The sequence below is a fragment of the Idiotropiscis lumnitzeri genome, chromosome 5, assembly GCF_059441095.1.
Source record: "Idiotropiscis lumnitzeri isolate Australia: NSW breed Sydney's pygmy pipehorse chromosome 5, RoL_Ilum_1.0, whole genome shotgun sequence".
NCBI lineage: Eukaryota > Metazoa > Chordata > Actinopteri > Syngnathiformes > Syngnathidae > Idiotropiscis > Idiotropiscis lumnitzeri.
In genome coordinates this window covers 12,124,766-12,145,497 of record NC_142395.1, presented here as the reverse complement: position 1 = coordinate 12,145,497, position 20,732 = coordinate 12,124,766, and the positions used below count along the sequence as shown (strand labels likewise).

Genomic DNA, 20,732 nt, shown 5'->3' with positions numbered 1-20,732 from the left:
TTCATCCCAATTCAAGCCGCGAATCCATCTTGGATCATACCTGCGCAATGGGTGTCACCTTGATTGTTTACCCCGAATATGTCATTCATAGGCGGCCTTGAAGTGGCATCATGGGCTGGGTGATGCAAAGGCGGTGCCTGTCGTCACAAACACACAGGGTTTATTGAATTTTTTTTTTTTTTTTTTTCCACCTTAATACTGAAGTGACTCCCGTGATTATTGTTTGCGTCATAATTGTTGACGTAATGTTTTGTAAAAGGGAGTGCGGTGCTGTGGGGGTACCGACGAAATGATGGTCTTCCGACGCCACATTCGAGCATGCTTGTTGTTGTTCGTGGATTGGGGAGGCACAATTGAGGCCTTGATGGTTTGGAGCGACTTAAATGTCGTTTTTGTGGGTGTGAATTTTGTCAAAAGCAATCCACATTATGGCGGTATTTTGTCATTGGCTTGTTATTCTATTTATTTGCAATTTCTTCCCACAAATTTGAGAATTTCCGAATATTTGTTTGATTTTCTGTTGTATTTAGTATACGTGCGTTTTCATCCAAAATTGAATCCCCCCCAAAGATTTGTTCCCTAATGTTTGTATTTCATCCAATAAACATTTTTGTATTTTACGCCAAATTGCCTCATAGTTGTTTTTTTTTCCCCATTATACATTTCCCTAAAATGTTTTTATTTTTAAATTTACATTTGTTTATTTTAAGTCTAATCTTTTGTTTAATAGTGTGTCATCGTATATAGATTTGTGTAATAAAAAAAAATCCCTTTAATTTTTGGTCAAATATTTTTTAAGTGTTTTGGGCTATTTTTTGTTTCATTATGTATACATATTTTTTTGGGACATTTTCCCCAAGATATATTTTCCTAAAATTTCACCCCCCCCCAATTGTTATTCTTTTATTAAACTATGTTCCAAATTTCCCCCTCAAAATATCCCTCATATTTTTTCCACTATTGCCTTGATTTTCAAGTGTAGCTTTCCCCCCAGAGTTTTGTCTTCCACACTAATATTTTTGTATTTTCCACTAGCATTTTATCCTTATATTTTTTGCATTGTCCCAACATTTTTGTATTTGTCTTAGTAATTCTTTTCTATATATTTTTCATTTTTTCTTCTTTTGTCTTTTCCCCAATTACAAAAAGTACTTTAGTCCTAATATTGTCGAAAAAATAGTGTTTTTCATCCAACGTTGTAGTCTATACTGTTGAATATTTTAGTTTTTATGTTATGTTTTTGTTTAAACCCCCCCCCCCAAAAAACAGTCATGTATGTGTTTGGAGTTGAGCACCCATCCTGCATGACAGCTGTTTGTAGTGGCATAGGCAAACCATGTTTGTCTTTTACCAATTTGTGCTTAAAAGCTGCTCCTCGGTATACCACAAAGCCTATATGAGGTCTAAGTTGTCTCATACAAAGGGCGTATGAAGCGGTTTTGTCAGTGGTCTGCAGCAGGTTGGTTCCGAGCGAGATTCCGGACACTCGAGCATCCTTTGTCGTGTTAGCCCCCTTGCTGCTGCTTGTTCTTGGCGTGGACTAAGTAGAGAGAGAGGAACTACTGACGACTTATGGACAAGGCTTGTTACAGTGAAGCTACGCAAGGTCATGTGTGTGTATTTATCTGTCTCTGTATGTGAATGTGTGCACGTCTGTGCATGCGTGTGTGTGGTTGGCTTAGCCACCCAGCCCCCTGCTTTGACGGCTGTCGTCATGTTTTGTTGTGGAAAACCGTACTCGCCATTGGCCAATCAGACTATGTGGCGGGATGAGGGCATGAGAAGGGGTCAAGCCCTCAAAACGCCAAGTGTAGAAACTGGCTGTGTAAAGTGTGATGTACGGATTATTCTTTAACTCCGATGTGTTGTGATTGATGAATACACATGGGAACCATTTTGAATTGTCAAAATAGTATTTTTTCCCTAATTAGCCAAATTACCGATTTTCTTCCCTGTATTCTAACATTATTGTATTTTTGTGAATTTTTTTGTGTAATATTTAGTTGTTTTTTTTTGTTTTATATTTTTACTTTTTTACAATCATTTTGTAATTTCTTTCAGAAACATTTTCATACTATTTTGAGCATTATTGATTTGGCTTGTGCAGCTCTCCTTAACTTTTTGACTCAAGCAACTAATACTAATAAAGGCATTTTTAGAAATAGTAAATTTTAGAAACGTGATATATTAATATGCCGTAAGGAAAGACGTAAGTGAGCCCAAGACCTCAATTTAGTGTGCGCCACTATCACATGCGCCATCATTTGTTGTTTGGATTGTGATTTGCCATCGCACATGAAAAGCTAGGAAGAACGAGTGGGCCACAATGAGCATGCACATCAACAACAGGAAGGGTCCTTGGACATAACCGTGGGCGACACCTCAACCACTCAAGCATGTATGTAGACCAAATCCTGTGACTTGATTAAATTTGAGTCTTGCTGCTATTAGCTATTTAGCTATGGTTAGAATATAATATACTAAATTTGTTCAGAGCTGTTAAATGGCTGAATTAGCGGTGCTGCAAACACAGCGTTCCATGTTTGTGGGGCTTTTCAATAGCGCCGTGTGTCTCTGAAGTCAAACACCGCTCTGTCGTTTACTTTGACCAACACGGTATGGAATACACTGCTCCTTGTGTGTGTGAGTCGACCTTATTTAGAGGCTTATTGAGGTTGCGTTAGCAATGTTTTTAGCATGCACACACTGCATAAGTCTGCTTCAATTTATGTGTGGGTGTGCTTGACGTGACACTGTGAAAGATTCCAGAACCCACCCGACGCTCCATTAGGCACACTTGTCCAGCCAAGAACTTAGAGATGTACGCACTGTAAATACCTTATCACGATTATAGGAGACCCTTTATTAGTCCCACAATGGGGAAATTGGCGTCATTTCAGAAATATGTGCGATACAGGAAATATTTTAATAAAATGGCCGGGAAGAGATGACATTTGTACAAGAAGCGTGAAATAGAAGCTTAAACCATTGTCTGTACATATACTGTGCAATAATTGCAATCAAACCATCCAGTCTAGTTTATTCAATCAGTGATCCAAGCCAATGATAAGTGATTATTATAACTATAATCATAATATTGCAAAAAAAAGAAAGAAATTAAAACACTTAAGGATTAGAAAATCATGTTGAAAGAAAATGCGAAGGTATTACATAACGTTACAGACAAATATTAACAGCAAACTATTAGCCTTATGGTATACATGCGAAATACAAAAATGTTAGCTGAACTATTTTATTATAAAATTAGAAAAACAACGATCTGAAGACATTACCAAACAAAAGCAAGAAAAATTGTACCCAGAAAACTAATAAATACTAGGATAATAAGCCAAAAAAGAGTTTGAAAAGACAAAAATAATGAACTCAGAAATAAAAATATATAATTTTCTAAACAGTACAGGAATTCTAGATAACAGAAATATTATTAAGAAAAATACCAAATTATTTGCAAAAAGTACAAACTTGGTGAACAAAAAAATACAACCGAAAAAAAAAATTGACATCACTTTCTGCCGTATTTCAAAGCAACGTAACGTGACAGACGTCACGAGTCTTGTCATTAAAATGTCTCCAGTTTGCTTCTTCCGTGGTCATCGACAATTCAAATTTGAAATAATAATGCATGTAAAAAGTTCTCAGACTTGATCGTTACACCATATGGAGAGTTATGTCAAAATGAATTTCCATTTTGCCAACAATCAACTTTTCCACACCGTTGTCAGATAAACAGTCTGAAGCGGGAAGTGAAAGTGTTAAAAGATTGTGAAGGGAAGCAGAAGGAGGATAATCTCACTGAATGATGAAATGCAGCGCTGCATTAAGATGATTCACAGCTGGAAACTCAGCACATCACTTCTTCTTTTATTCACTCCACCACCCGAAAAAAAAAAAAGCCGTCATGCTAACTAAACAAGTGAACGGACTGTGCAAAGGGAGCCAAAGGTCACTGGGTGGACTGACGAGATTGAGTTATGTCAAGAGAAGAAAGCACATCCAAAATTGGAGATGAGGATCATTTGGATGAGGAGCGAATGCTTCCAAAGGGGTCAACGTCGGTTGTCTGCACTTTTGTGACTACAATCTGCAATAGCATTTGTCAATTAGAAATTCTTGGCTAAATTGGTTTCTTTTTTTTTTTTTCAGCGCCCTGCAGCTTACCGTTTTCAGCCAATGTATGTTGTTCTCTCACACAATGAATGATGTCACAGAAATGCGCCAGTTAATCTATCTAAGCTATGATCTGTCCGGAAACAGGGTCATACTCCGTCTTCTCTGTAGACAGCGGCGGTGGTGCGTTTGTGGGAAAGCCTTGTTTTCTCCCTCCCTGGAATCTCATGTGATCTGGGAAGGAGGATGGGAAGTGTGACGGACAGCCGCGAGCACCATTTAGCGCGTCACAGGACCAAAAAGTCTTCCGGAGCGTCTGCGTAGTCGGCTCATGTTTTGCGATACGATGGGCACCTTCCGTCCTGCAATGTGTTCCTGAGTTGGACTTGAACGGTTGGACTCATCCAGAGAAGCATGAGCTAGAAGCCCGCCCGACAACATGAACCGGGAACTGGAATATATGTTTGTCGATGTAAGTTTTTGCTTCGTATTTTCACAAATGCGATTGACTAATCAACATAATGATCATGAAGAAGTTATTTTTTTTCTTTTTCATGAGAATTGTGGTTCTTAACTTATCCGATCTGTCGCGTCTTTATGGTGGAGAATGTGCCGCCCTCTATAGGGACACACCCTTCATATTGTTTATTTATTTATTTATTTTTCCTAATCTTCTGTTACTTTACAGTCAACTTTTTTTTTTTTTTGCCTTTACTTGGGTAGTCAGATGCTCATTTTAGGTCTTGGAGTAGCAAATGGTCACCCACTGAAACTTGTGCTCTACTACTAAGGTGTAGTTAATGCCTCCTCGTGGATTTGAAACAGTGCTGACAAGCTTGAATCATGTTAGTGATTTCCTTGTTGAATGATCATAGACTTGGTCTGCCATGAGCGAGACGTGCCATAGCAGCAAGTTAACACCGCAGACATCGCCGAGCCACTTAATGCGATTAGACCGGCGTCTTAACCCAAGATTAGAAATTCTTGCTATCAAGTTCAGCTGCATCTTTGGGTGGCGGTGGACTTCCCTGATAGCACACAACAGTTTTCCGGGCCCATGGCGTCATGCCGAGCAGAAAAACAGCAGCTCCTCACATGAGTGGCATCATGTGACGACGCCCCAGCAGTCAGCCACTTCGTTGACTGTGCTTTTTCTGGGAATAAGTGCACTGAGTGCATTTTGCGATCCTTTCCGGATGTTGGTCAGAACGTGGGACTATCTTTGACTTTAATCCTGCACTGCGTATCGGTGCCTTGCAACAGGGATTCTCAAACTTTCCCATGTTCAACTTCCTGTATGTAATCCTAACACCTATTATACACAACTACCTTGTGTATCCGTACATGTATTTGGGCAGTGTATAGGTCATAATCTTGCTAGATATGTGGTGTTGTTTTTTTTCATGATATTCAAAATCAAAATCCAGGGAGGAAAATCCCATTTTATGAAGTTTTCAAATGTCTTCACTTTTTATTCTAGAATAGAGACCTAATGTGACAACGTGCCTTCAGCAAAAAATGGTGGCAAGCTGAATTCTCTGTTATGGGTGTGACGGTGCAATTTTGTCCGACTCCAGTCATCTAGGGGGCGGTAATACATTTCCAGGTGACTCGACAGGCAAAAACAAAGTACCGTAATCTGTTTTCACAACAGCGCCAATGCCAAGAACTTGGCCCTTATAGGAATGCTTGATTGACGTTTGGTTTGAGGTTTGCATGTAAAATGACATCAGTACTTAAATGCTCGCTTCTAAAAGACTCTCTAGTGATTTAAGGTTATTTTATTATTATTTTTTTTTTTTGACGATATTTTCGACGAATTGGCACGCCCCTTTTGGACCTCGGCTTGGTATTTTTTTTCCAGTTTCAGCGTCTTTGTCACGGCAGGGAGGCAAGCGTTTTAATATTGCTCGAATTGTCAGTTCTGTTGTCTAAAATGGCGACCAAAGTGCAAATTTACATTACTACTCTTTTCCGCCATCTTGGCTGGAGAGATACTTTAACAGAGAAAACAATAAATTCCTCAATCTGCAGCTTAATCTGGAACAGTACCGATATTAAATGTTTTTTTTTCGATATGCAAATATGGGAATGAATAAATAAAATAAATGATCCAAACCATGCCTGTTCCGATGATTAAATAATCAACTGTGCACGGGTGCTGAGGAGTCACATCGGGTCATCCTGATGAAGAGTGAAAGGCTCAGAGATCAGCATTAGCAAGCTGTAGTCCTTTAATCTGACTATGACTTTGCGCAAATTTCTTAACGCTAAGGTTTAATGCCACGCCTCCAAGCATCAACCCTTGGTGCACAGTCACCACTCTTCTGATGCATGTGACTTACCTTACCAAACCTCAGTCCGGAATGAGGGCACTCTTCTTTGCGACAATGAAATTCACTTGGGCCTGATCCAGCTCCTGGGGGCATCTCGAGAAGAAGTCCAGAGCTGCGTCGAGAATGGACTCAACTCCGCAGGTGCCTGGCAGCACATCAGAACTTGCCATCTTCAAGGTGATTGGATGAGCTTCTAACATTGCTTTAAATGAAATATGTTTCTTTTTTCAAATCGACAAATGCGTATCCCGACTCAAAAAGGTTTTCAACAGGCTGTGCAAAATATTAGTCTTGCTGACAGTTCTCAAGTTCATGGGTTCAAGTCTCTCTTGAGTTTGCGTTTTGTCTGGGCACTCCCACTTCCTCCTATGCAGTATTCCGCCAAAAATGCCTTTTAGCTTAGCGTGTGAATGTCTTTGATTATGGTTGTGCCCTACAATTGACTTGCGAGGCTTTTTCTCACCCAAAAGTTGACTCTGGTCGGCTCCAGCGGACCTGCGACCCAATTGATGACAATCACAACCGGATAGTTCAATGAAAAACTACCTCGCTGACAGTTTTGGTCAAAACTAACTTCTTGTCATGTTGTGAAGCAAACGGTGCTTCTTCAAAGGCCCCCTTCTGAGCCCCAAAATCCAGTCCAGTCTTTGTTTCTGTGTTGGGCCACAAGTCAAAATTCCTGTTGAAATATTGTCACCTGTCTTGACGCAGAAGAGAAAGTAATGGTAATTAAAAGGTGGTGTGGTTTGGGTGAAATACGATTAGTCAGTGTTAAATCCTTTGATAGCCTAATCAGCCCCTGATCCTTCGTCGCAGTTAAACCAGGATTAGCGTCATGCTATCCTCTCTCTTACCTCGGAGGGCATCGTATGGACTCAAAAGGAAACTGTCTTGGTTGCGGTGGGTTCATTTTAGTTCCACATGGCGCACATTTTGTCCTGCTCATTTATGCCCCCCCCAGCTGTCGCACTATGTTGGGCCTCGGAAGGCACACATCTTCGCCCCTCGTCCATTGATTGGTTGACCGAAATTTCAGATTTAAGATAATTAAATGTGGCAGAAGTGAGTGTCAGTTCTTCTCTTTAATCCTGCCTCTGATGAACTTCTTAAAGTGTAATATTGTCATGTCAATTTCATCACACCCAGATCAGCAGCATGGGCGGAAAACTGTGGCGCAAAAGTAGCTAGTGAGCTATTTTTTCTTTTTTTCCCCCCCCAGAATTTCTTTTCAAATTAGAGCGTGTTACCGACCGAATGGAGAAAGTCCGTACTAGCTGGTATGCGAAGTCATGCACAAGTTACTCCTATTGTACATCCTGTTTTTAAATTGGATTTTTAAATATTTGTGGCCGTAAAGTGTTTGTATATAAATACTGTATTTACTTTAATTATGACTGATTAATTAGCGTTCCACCTCCACGTTCAAGGTTTTGGACAATGTAATCCAATTTTTTTTTTATTATTATTTTCTCACCGCAATTTCAGATCAAGTTTGATCCACAAGATGAATTTGGAGAAAACAAACATGTCGCAATGATTTCACTGCAGCCACCTTCTGGTGTTTGTCTCCTTTTTCAGTCAGGAAACATCCATGCTCAATCGGGCTTAAGTCTGGAGACAGACTTGGGTGCAAGCTTGATGCAGTTACTTCTTTTCCATCTGTCTGGGCACACGTCTTAGAGATGATTATGGGTCTTCCATACATACAAGTTTGGGTGATGTCGTCGCCATAGAAACGGAACTCTGTTGTAAACCGAGGACCCCCTTGTCGTGTATTATGCTGCTTTTCTATAGAATTGAACAGAGCCAGCATGCCTTGTGTGCTAATGTGTGTAGGGGTGTGCGTGCGTGTGTGTGTGTTTTATGGTGAGTTCATTACAGCCTGTATCTCAGTCGCCGGTGTTTTATGATTTCGTCTGCCACCCGATGCACACCAGCCATCCATTCAAGCCACACAAGTCTCTCCTCTTTCATCTTTGAAATATGTGAAATATCTGTCAATGTGTTCCAACCTTCACCTTGCCTCTAATTCCGTCTGGGTTTTGTCAAAGTGTATTTATTTGGAGCATATTTCAGTGAGGCTTAATGTCACTTGATTGGACTTGACATCTCGGCTAAAATGTGGAAGAGTGTGAAGGCAATAAGTACAGCAATGATGCCTCCATGAGGTGTGATGTTGCTCAAAACCCGCTGCTGCTATTTTTAGCCCTCCCACACCCATCCATTTGTCCTTCCTTCCCAGCCCCACCCCTTTTGGTTGCTAGGCTGGCTGCTGTGGTGCTCCCTTCCCTCCGGGGAAACGGTTACATGAAGCAACAAAATGGAGTAGCACATCCCAAGAGACACCGAGGATGCTTTGTTTGCCCTCAGTGATGACACGAGCAATCGAAGGGTTACAATAATGCTCCTTTTTAAATGTCACGTCAGCAAGCTCACTCTTAAAGCCTAGTTTGAAAAGGTTTTACTGTTCAGTTCACCATGGTAACGTTGAGAAGAGCACACTATGCTTTGGCATGGCCGGACTTGGCATTGTTTTTTTGTGTGACTTCTTAATGTTTGCAAAATGTGTCTTGTGCGCGTCTTATTGTTGCATAGTAGTGACCAATTTAACGACCAATTACTGGACTGTATCTATCCACTGAACAGCTGCCAGAAAGTGGTCATGGTTACTTTTGTTATTCACTTTAACAACGCATTCAAGAGAGTTGCGCTTCTTGGTGAGGCTGAAACAGTCTCCCGGTTAAAAGTACACGACATGGATTGTGCCAAAATTGTATTTTTATGAAAATTGTCATCTATGGTTCGATTTTACAATGCCCGTCCAAGTGACACAATTCTTTTTTTTTTTTTTTTCTTCACCTCTCACCGCACAACTGGGATATTGGAATTCAGTTGGTGCTATTGGAGGGGGGGAAGAAAAGAGATGGAATCAGATATTTTCAGATCGGTATCAGGCCCCTTCCAAATGTGGATAAAAATCCCTTATGTATGTCAAAGTAACCGTTTGCCAAGGGGCCATTTGCACGAAATGCGAACAAAAATGTGTTCCAAAATTTTAGAAAATGACAACATTCCCATTTCCACATAAGTACTTTCAAAGTTGTTTTGGGGTGTTGGATTAAGCCCACATAATGAGACCTCCATTGTAAGGCATGACCCGTCTCTGTCATCTCCGGCACTCTTTGGCACACTTCCCAGTTGAATCCAGTTCGGAACGTGGAGTCTCACATTGTTACATGGACTTGGCAAAGTCGCTCTCCTCAGTGTGGGCGCGGTGAAGATAGGACAAGAACAGGAATCATCATCATTTTTGGACAGGGCAGACCTTCTCCCAGATGCAAAAGAACAGACTCCACGGCCATGTACTCCATCTTTTTGGCATCCATTAAATAGTTGAACTGAGAATATGCAATCTTCTGGCAATTAATGTTCGTATAGTGAGCATTTCAGATGAAACAACTGGCAAATTATCACAATGAAACTTTTCAACAATTGGTGTCATTACTCGGATTCATAGCGAAGCGGGGTTGCCGTGGCCACATCGTCGAGTGCTCACCACTCGGTGTAGTAAACAATTTTGACACACCGCGTTGTTGCAGTGTTTGTGCTTGGAATGTTCTGACTATATTACTCACTTGCTCAGCCTTGTGACATTTCTCACTCGTTGCTCATTCGCATACAGCGTATGATGACATTCAAAAGTTTCTTTTTCCAGGGGAGGAAACGGTTGGTGCATGTGTATGGTGTTTTGCATCACCAACTAGTGGCTGGGGATGCACATGGCAGCGTTTCATTGGTTGTTTTGTTACAGCAGCTGCTTCTGAAATTAGCTGTTACGTGCCAATTTACGATTAAATGACTTGAAGAAGTTATTAGTTTTTTTGGTCTGCTGACTTAGTGAGGTTTAACATTTTAGCGCTGTGCAGTGTCGCACTCATTCTCAGCTACAGTATCGTCGTATCTGTCTACACGCACAAAAGAACATGTAGACGTTGCTGCTGAAGGATGTGAAAAAGGAGGAGGATAGTCATCACACTCCATTTTCTTGAGTGATGGCGGGAATGTAATAATTGTTTTCACATTGATGCAATAGTTGAATATCAATATTTTGAACTATTGTTTTGATTTGAGTGATGCAATATTTGGGGAATGTGTGGATGTAGCCTCACTCCCCAGCCAAGCAAGTTGTGCACTCCATTTTGACATTCCAAACGCCATTTATCACTATCGTCAATTCTACACATTTCCTCTTAATTCATGAATTGATTATTACGCCCTAAAATGGACGTCATTGCTTTTGTCCAGGTAAAACTATTATGATTTATTGAACTGTCATGTGTTATTGCCAAGGTCCTGAGTTTGGTTCTCATCTTAAGACTTGCATGTGTGTGTTCGTGTGGGTGTGTGTTTTCTCTGGCTACTCCAGCTTCTTTCCACATTCCAAAAACACATGTTGTGCTCATTGTCAATTGTCCGTATGTGTGAATGTGAATGGTTGTTTGTCCATGTGTGGCTTTAGATTGACTGGTGACAGTTGCAGGGCGTAAGTTGCCTCTCACCCAAAGTCAGCTCGGGCTGGCTGTAGCTCACTTGCAACCCAAATGTACTCAAGGCACTTTAGAAAATGGATGGATGGAGTTATTGTTACGTGGGGGAAAAACAAGATATCCGACATAAAGTCCTGCTTGAATGTAATGCGTAGCCAAACAAAGCAGAGGAATCCTACTGGATCGGAACTCAGTTAATCCCATTTTAGTTTTCTTTGTCTATTTGTCATGTGATAGGTATGCCGCATCATAGTACAAAAAACAGTCATGCAGATAACACTCGGGATTTTGGCGTGACTGTGATGTCATGTTTCAGTTGACTGGTAGTGAAGCAGCAAATGCAATTAAAAGTCTCCGTCTCGTCGTGCCCGTCGTCCACAATGAGGCCCATCTGTTTCCCCAGCGTGGGATCGTAAACGGCGTTTTACGCAACTGAATCGAAGACACAGTAAAATCGACAAACAAGCGAGCGAGAGAGCCTTAAAATGTTTTGCATCGCAGCATGCGCTCATTCCTCGACTCCACTGCAAAAGCAAATGAGGCTGAGCGGAGGGAAAATCCTCTCTCGTGTGTAGATTATCACACGCAAAGGTTTAAGGGGCTTTAGATCCTGACTTGTGGATACACATCATCGTGCAGTATTTGGGAAGCCCCTAAATAAAATCCAGTGCATGATTTTGCTTTTGTACACCACGGGAGGTAGAGCTGAACGATTTTAGGAAAAAAATGTTTTGCGATTTTTCTGCCATTTTGATTTAATTTGCGGTTTTCTTGACAATGTACAGTGACATTTACAAACATGACAGAAAATGCCATTATACATTTAAAAACAATAAAAAATCGCGATTTCGCTCCCAAAACAATACATCGCTCAAACCCTTGATCTCTCAACTGTGATGCGTCAACCACTCCACAGCATTCCTAATTATTATGCACTCAGCATAATTTTGAAGTCATCAATTGTTAAAGAATAATTGGAATGTTTTAGAACAAAGCTCCTAATATTTTTTTTTTTTTTTTTTTTTTTCAAAAATAATAACATACTTTCTGTTCAAATGCACTCTTCCTAATTATGCACTGCAGTGTTTATAAAGGCATGTCATCGGTTGTAAAGAACTGAAAATACTTGGATAGCAACAATGACAGCAGCAATTTTAACGTCAGTACTACCAGCCACCTTTTGAGTGACACAAATCAATTTCATGTTTTCAAGGCAATGCGAGATTAAAGGTCTTCTAATCAAATGATCCCACACCAGAGAAAACCTTTATAAAAGCCAGATGAAGTGGATAAAACTTTGTTCTGCTCAAACTCTTCAAAGTGCTCATTCCTTTACGCCTCGCTTACGTAACGTCAAATACCACACAGATACAGACGGTTGTTAAGGTCACAGTGTGGCGCTGGTGGCCGTAGTTCAGTGGCCTCATATCCTCACAAGGACGAATTCTCTGCACGAGTGTGTGTGCGTGCGCGCACGCAATTTCATGTACAATTCCGAGTCTCCCGCCATGTGACCGGCAGCATCCATCGCTGTATTTCCACACTCTGTAATCAGCTGATGACATCCAAGCTGGACCACATGAGTCCTTTTTTTTTTCTTTTCGTTTTTTCTAATGGCCAAGTTGCCGTATGTCTGTGCGTGGTAAAGAGAGAGACGATTGTGCGGTGGCACACAATCCACAAGTGCTCAGTTTGACTTGCCATTTGCCGTAAGCAGTTTGTTCCCACAAACGGCTCACTGTTGTCGCTTCCACTTTGTCTGAGAGCAACGGTGTTTCTTCCGCTTTGTCAAAATAACATTGAGATCCATTTCTATTTGGAATACAGCCCCCGCAATTCACAGGTGATAAGGACGGTGCCCTGCCTCAAATGCCCCCACTCCCCAAAAGCGGAGATGTTGTCCACTCCCCAAATGTTTCTAATCGCCTGTATTTTATATAAAGCAGAACATTAATCTACCCCTAACTAAAGTCCCAAAACCGTTTTATATCATTGTTGGGACCAGAATGACCATTTATTTTTTGACATGAGAAATGATCAAAGCCTATGAATTGGGTATGATTAGGGAGTTTTGTTATACAATCATATTGCATCATCATTCCTATAGATCATTTTGAATTATTTGAATGAATTATCTGCAACATTATTTACCATAGCTTGTGTGGAAGGAGAATATTATTTGACACCCGTATTGCCTTCCTGAGCAGTGCATTTATCTAGAAAATTCTCTGTAGAGACCGGAAATGGTAGTGTGGTCTGTAGACCTTTAAATTATGTAATTATTGCACCTGAGGGGCAAGTGTAAAACGTGGAAGTCAGCGGTAAAGTGTTTGACCAGCTCACAAAGACTGAGACGAACTATTGTAAACCTTCGCGACAGATTGATTTCATTATAGTTTAATTGGAGGATGATGGTGAATAATTTCAGTTAATTATGCATGACAAATAAATGCATTTTTTTGTTTTTTTGTTTGCATTGACATGCTGGATCTCCATTCTTCCAATTGTGACTGCGTCTTCAATCCCGCTCGAGTTTTTGAAGGCCACTGTAAGCGTTTGAAATTCAACTCACTTTTGTTGTGCTATTAAAAATGAGACACATTATTATTATTATTATTATTTATGTAATAATACTATAATTAAATTGCCATTGAACTGTTTTAACATTTAAATAAGCAATTTCAATGAAACCCTCAACTCTAGTTTTGTAAAATGAGTACTATTTTAACAATTTTATATATGTTGTATAATATTGGATAAAATCGTTTTACGATTATGCCATTTTTGTAATCGTTGAGTGCAATAAGTGTCGTCATAATTTAATTTAGATGAATTGCACAGCCCTTTATCAAACTCATAGCAATGTGTATTTATTATTATTTTTTTGAAAGCTTGGGAAACCCTGGCAAGTTTAGAAAATGGGGGATATCAGAGAACAGTAGTCACTGGAAGAAAACCTCCAGGAAAGAATCCAACAGACATTTAATACAAATATTAACATCTTCCTAGCAGAATGAATTCGGAAAGATTTTAACATGCAAAGCTCAGAGATTAAAACCAAGAACCTCTCAACTGTTAGGCGGACATGCTAAACGCTTAAATGCAGTTTTAAGTAACATTTTAACATTAACCAGCCTAACATTAAGATGAAAAAAAAAAACAAAAAAACACCAAACACACTATAGTAATGTGGCACTCATAGCAGCTCACGGGAGCAGCCAGCGCAGCAATCTGCATCTTCGCTCAGTGCTCCTCTGCAGGCAGCACAAACAAAATCAAATCAAATGTAAGATAATAAATCAAACTACATAGAAATGAAATCTAACTTTAGAGAACATTTGGGTTTTTTCCCTTTGGCCATGTGATGACAAGCCTTCCCACTCTATCGAGTTACAAGCTTTGAAGTACCATGCTCATTGCAGATTCTATCGCCAAATGCGAGGGTGCCCTCATTGGCTTTGGAAACTTTTCTTTTTTTGGTGCTCTCGTTGAGATTTGGATGAAATGATGCAGTCATTTTAATCAAGTGAGGAATGGGGGGGACTCTGGGTTTAATTCACCTGTATTGTATTGTTTAAATGTGGTTAAAAAAAGTCATATCGATTTGAATCGATTCCCCTTTTCATTGCCCGATATCGATTCATAAAACATCATCGATACTTTTAATGTCTTTTTCCCAATAAATTGACATGACTCCACGCGTCACGCGAGATCTTGTCACTACGCAAAAGTAGCGTATCAAAACAAAATGGCGGAACTCGTGAAGTCTGCTCCAACAAGCATGAAGGCAGATGTATTTATTGTTTTGATCAGGTCATGTTAAATAAGACATATATGATTAATGTAACTGCATTGGCTTCAATTCTTGAAGTAAATATTATTTTTTCTAATGCACTTGGTTACATAAAGCAGTTTTGTACTAATTGCAGCGTTGGTTCTTCTGAGTATTGCCTTCCATACCAAAGTCAAATTGGTACTGCGTGAAATCCTGGATTGAATCGCACATCAATCAAAGTGAAGCAAAAATCGAATCAAATCGGGCCTTTGGATCAAATCGAATCGATTTTGGAAATTTTAATCGATTCCCAGCCCTTGTGAATACACTGCATAACAGTGATGTGCGAGTGCAGTTTTTCTCACAGTTTTTTCTTTTTTAATTTCTTTTTCTAAGCGTGGGCAGCTACTCAATATTGACTTGTTTAGTTGTTTAATTTCACACTTGATGGTCGGCCAGGTACTCCAGAGACCCAACTATGCATTTTACCCGTTTCTGTCTTCAGTGTGCTCGAGTGTGGATCCCCGACGTCGAGGAGGTGTGGAAGTCGGCCGAGCTGACAAAGGACTACAAGAATGGCGACGCCTCCCTGCAGCTCATGTTGGAGGATGGAACGGTTAGTCTTTTGTTCATCTTGACACCGCTAAGATACATCAGTCTCATTAGCGTTATTGGCTTTGCTGTTGTCTCACTAAACAAATGCGGTTTACAAAGATGCACTCAGGGAGCAATTTGACATGGACAGCTGCAAATGTCATTCTTCAAAGCCTGCATGAGCACTCTTGCTGTACAAGCGATTTATTCCATCAAATCTTTTATTTTGTCACATTTCTCTTTCCTGCCTTCTACCGGAATGTTGATGTGATTTCAGCCTCTGTTTACTTCCATGTCAATCTGAGCTGGTACCTCGCCTGCTGCTTTAGAAAAAAAAAAAAACGCCCCAGCTCGGCAATATGTGTTTGTTACTGGTAAAAAGAAAAGTATGGCTTTGCGTACTATACAATGAAGATGAGGAGATGTGCATGTGATGCATGTGCACCTATGCTACATTTTATTTTAATTTCACATCTACTTTGTTCAAATTGCTAAAATCACACGTTCAAGCGCTTCCTCCATTTCTCCGGTCTTCTTTTTTTTTTCTTAACCACGTCACAGTGCGTCATCTTTCTTGTTTCGCAGACCTTGGAACACTGTCACAGAGCATTCCATTATTGATTCTTAAAGTTTTCTCACCCCTACTGTTTTCAGTGTAGAACTCAGCATGCGAAATTGAACATTTTACAGCGCATCACTGCGCCTTTGTTGATCGCGTAACTGCACGATAACCTTCGCGTTTGTCTGTCCTCTGATTGGTTGGTCAGAGCAAGACAAGTTGGGCTTGCAAAACACATCTGTTGAGTTGCAAATACATCATTGCGTTTAATAAACAGCAACTCCGGTGACTTTGATGTATATGAATTAACTTTTTTTTTTTTTTAAAAGGTTTTTGACATGTAATTAAATAGCAGCTGTGTGCTGTTACTGTTTTTTGGTGTAGTATTGGTGCTTTCTATACCGTGATAGCTGTGCTATTAAGAATTGGATTCATTTAGCTAATGTTCCAAATCCAAGTCCTGCTGACATCTCCTGCTTCAGAATCCAACTAAATTGGCGTTGGTGGTTCCGCTGTACTGGTGCATAATGCAGCAGTTTTTGTTCATTTAGCGTTGCGACATCGCATTCATTGCCACTGCAAACTGTATTTCGTGTGAACCGCAGAAAAAGCTGTTGTTGCGATGCCCAACGCCACGCTTAGTGAGGCACATTTCCTCTGGCGTGGTTGGGCGAGCATCAGACAGGAGCTTGTGCTTAATTGAATTTTTCCAAATGTAATGTTTGAAGATGAAGCGTGCCATCCAAAAAGCAATTTACTGCAGCACCAGTGTTGCGTAGGCGATAATATAAACAAAGTTGAACGGAGTGCTTTTACCAAAGTCATGAGAAGCACATCTCGTGACATAGTTCTGATTGTCTGCGTGAAATGCATTCGGAATGCATTCAGTGGGCGGGGCCAGGAGCGTCTTATTGATTACTTCAACGACAGCTGGCCGCAACATCTAGCCAGTCGTGTCATCTTAGCCCCGAGCTGTCCCTTCCAGCGTATCTCCGCGATGGATTTGAACTTTGCCTCCACCTGATGCAGTATTTGAGGAAAACTTTTTTGAATATGTTTCTCCCGATGAAAGCACGGGTGAGTATATGCTCTTTTAGCTCGGTATATAAAATGAAGTTGTGATTGAAGAAACAAAGGAGTACTAATATGTCATATTTTAAGACAATCATCTAAGTCTACGTTTGTCAATGTCTCAAAAAAGCCCAACACTGACTAAGAGCCTTTTGTATAGTAAATAATTGTATCCGTTAGTAAACTGAGTTAAGCAAAACATCCCAATAACATTTGCCGTGATAGTTTTAGGTGGATCCTCTTCAAATTTTTTTCTTCAGAATCAATATCAGTTAAGATGCAAGATTGTTTTATTCTTTGAATGCGACTTTTATCACCCCAATGCAGTTCTACTTAAACATTTTTGAACATTTCCCATATTTATTTTCGCTTTTTCCACTAGTATACTAGCTCGAAAGGATACTATATTCAATTTGCAATGATGATAACAATAATATTGACAATTATCCATCCATCATCCGCCGCTTATCCAGGGTTGGGTTGCGGAGGCAACAGCTTCACAATTACAACAATCAGTTTGATTGTAACTAAAAGTAAAATACGAATCTTAAAGGTGACGTTGTTCCCTGGTTGCCTATTTTAAAGAAGTTCCCAGCTGTCCCAATAAAAGGTCTCTGACATTCTAAAGTCAAAATGCACAACAGATAAAGAATTGTAATTGTCTACATTTTTAAGCTCTCAACATCAATTTGTCACTCTTATCGAAATTACATTTTTTTTTTTCTCCCTACGTCGTTCATTATTATGGCCACCAGCACGGAGCTAAGAAATGCGACTATCGGAGAGCAGTTGCTTTTCCTCAAATAGCCCATAGTCTAAACGGAAGGGCAAGCAGAGAAAAGGCCGATAAAGTCGTGAAAGATAAACTCAATAACAAGCAATGTCATTAAACTTGTCAATTAGTGTATGTGGCGCATGCAGCAGAGATGGCAACAAACACAAATACCCCAAACTCAACGTCGTCGAGCATTCTAGTGTGCTGCTTATCTTATCAGTTCTGCTTCATAATTTATTTATTGAAGAAAAAAAACAAATAAAACATTCCATCAAACGTTACGAACAACACTCAACTGCAAATCCACACGTGCCGAACCCCGAGTCTGCGGGGATGGACGACGTACTGGAGCAGAGTGGAACCAATCCATGCTCATGTGTTTTTGAGTGCTTGTGTTGCTTTCCCACCCTCAGAATCTTGAGCACAAGCTGGATCCCAAGACCAAGAACCTGCCCTACCTGCGAAACCCTGACATCCTGGTGGGCGAGAATGACCTCACGGCGCTCAGCTACCTCCATGAGCCGGCGGTGCTGCACAACCTCAAAGTCCGCTTCATCGACTCCAAGCTCATCTACACTTATTGCGGTAAGACGGCATATTGTATGGGCGTGGGAATCATAACATTGCAATTGCATTCTTATTTTTATGAATGCCAGCTAACCATGACACAGTTCACTCTGGGCAAGTTCGGATGATAGCGAATGCCAATAATCTAATGATGCGCCTCAGCCTAAATAGAGACTCTTTTTTCATATGAGGGGGAAAAAAAAGGGAATCATAATGACCTTAGTTAATTGATGCTATCCACACGGGTATTAACTGACCAACAGCTGAGCCCAGTGGTTGTAAACGCGGTTGCTAGCCAAAACAGCAGCATGTGCTGTTATCGGCTTATAGTGTGGAATATAACCTCCACACAAGAAGACCGGAGCCAGGATCAAATACTGCACCTCTGAACTGTGAGGCGGACGTGCCAACCAGTGATCCACGTGCCGCCCCTGGGATTTTATATATTTGTTCTAAATGTCCAATAAAGGACATTTCTCAAGTTTTTAACACTCTTATCAACATATGAGTGTACAAATATGCTTATTTTATGCAAATCTATTTCTGACTGCAACTGCAAATCAAGCTTAACACGAAACAACAGATGAGCACAGTAAAACTGTTATCGTACTGTGTTCTGTTGGATTACTATAAAAAGTACGTAGACGCAGAACAAAACGAATGACACACATTGTGCTTTTGAATGGACCACTTTCACTAAGATCTCAGTTGACGCCGTTGCTCATTTTGTTTATGAAGGCGCTTATTGAGGTACCGGGAATCTGTACCATACCAGTTCAAATGTGAAACGTACCCATCCCTAGTTGGTACATATTTGACAACAATGAATACATCTGCCTTCATGCTTGTTGGCGCTGACTTCACCCGCCATTTTGTTTTGATACGCTACTTTCGTGTCGTGACAAGATCTTGCGTGAAGTTATGTAACTTTATGGGCGAAAAGACGCTATTAAAAGTATCGAAGTATGGTTTTAGGAATCGCTATTGGGCTATGAAAAGGAAAATCCACTCAAATTGATTTATGGAATTTTTTTTACAATTTTTATTTATTTATTTATTTTTTTTAGGCGTGCCTTACTTTACATTCCTAATCATGTTTGGTGTTCCCTGTTTGTCACAGGGATTGTTTTGGTGGCCATCAACCCATATGAGACGCTGCCCATTTACGGGACGGACATCATCAATGCGTACAGTGGTCAGAACATGGGAGACATGGACCCTCACATCTTCGCCGTAGCAGAGGAAGCTTACAAACAGATGGCTCGGTTCGTATAATCCTGTTCTTGATTGACGCGTCCTTGTTGCTCGTTGAGTTTGTCGGTCATAAGGAGGTCACAAATAGACTCACGGTGGTCTCACTTTTGCGCTTTAAATTCAATCCGGAGTTGGTCCCCGATTCAAACTGGGTGTTTCCCCCTCAACCTCACTGCCAGCCGGTGACTCCTCACACGTCCAATGGCACTCAGCAGTTTGTCTTCATGCAGTTGTGTCTTTACTGTGGCAGATATTCGCATTGTCAAGAAAGTGCTTTGTTATTTCCACATTTTGGTGTTTTGCACTAGACTGGAGGACTAGGATGTTCGTGTGTCCCCCCCATAAAGTTGTGGGGGGTCTGAAATTAATCACGGACACCAAAATGACAAAAGCTCCTCAAATATGGACATGCACTAAAGGTAAAGACTGCTGCAGGCTTGGAGCTAAACATAAACAGTCCAATCAAAGGTGATGTTTATTATATTTGAATATAGTTTTCTTCGAGGGATGATTTGTTTCTGGCTCAACCCATTGCTAACATAAAACTTCTTATGACGGCGTAAATAAGAGAAGAAAATAATTCCGTGCTACAGAAGGATGAAAATTAACCACCTCACATAGGAATAATTATAATAAGAATAACAACCATAATACATTTATTTGCTACGCAATGCAACTTTGTTTATTTGTATAGAACCCTTCGAAAAAACAGTCACAAGGTTCTTAAGAACAATAACAGTCAATGCAAAACCATACTAAAATACAACATGAAATTATTACTATAATAAAATTTACTAAAGTAGGATAAAACACCAGGAGGAAGATGCCAATTAATAAAAGTGAGCTTGAAGAAGAACCAAGAAACATTACATTTGATTCATTTTCTGTCATTGATGACGTAGACTCAACAGTATGAGCAGTGAAGACGGGGAAGTCATTTGAATGATTTTGTGCACTTTTGGACACTAATTCCAAATTATTCAACCAGTGGGGTGGTCATATTGAAATACTTGACTTAGTTCCAGCAACAACTCTCGACTTGTTGCATATTGCTTAACTCATTCAATACCAGCCGGTAAAAAAAAAGAAAAAGAAAAAAAGGATCTTTGACGTCTTTAGCCGTCAA

General features: G+C 40.2%; 1 protein-coding gene across 4 annotated transcripts in view; it reads left to right on the top strand.

Annotated features, from left to right (window-relative positions):
* The window catches only part of myo5aa (myosin VAa), a 52,671-nt gene that overhangs the window by 511 nt on the left and 31,428 nt on the right, over nt 1-20,732 (top strand). For 2 of the 4 annotated variants that reach the window (XM_088295619.1, XM_088295616.1), the window contains exons 1-4: nt 6,483-6,641; nt 15,292-15,402; nt 18,199-18,370; nt 19,473-19,617. In XM_088295619.1, coding sequence (XP_088151745.1) covers nt 6,588-6,641; nt 15,292-15,402; nt 18,199-18,370; nt 19,473-19,617 — 482 coding nt within the window. In that variant the 5' untranslated portion in view covers nt 6,483-6,587. Of the gene's footprint in view, nt 1-6,482; nt 6,642-15,291; nt 15,403-18,198; nt 18,371-19,472; nt 19,618-20,732 lie in introns of those variants that run through there. The other 2 variants (XM_088295618.1, XM_088295617.1) reach the window with 2 other exon arrangements.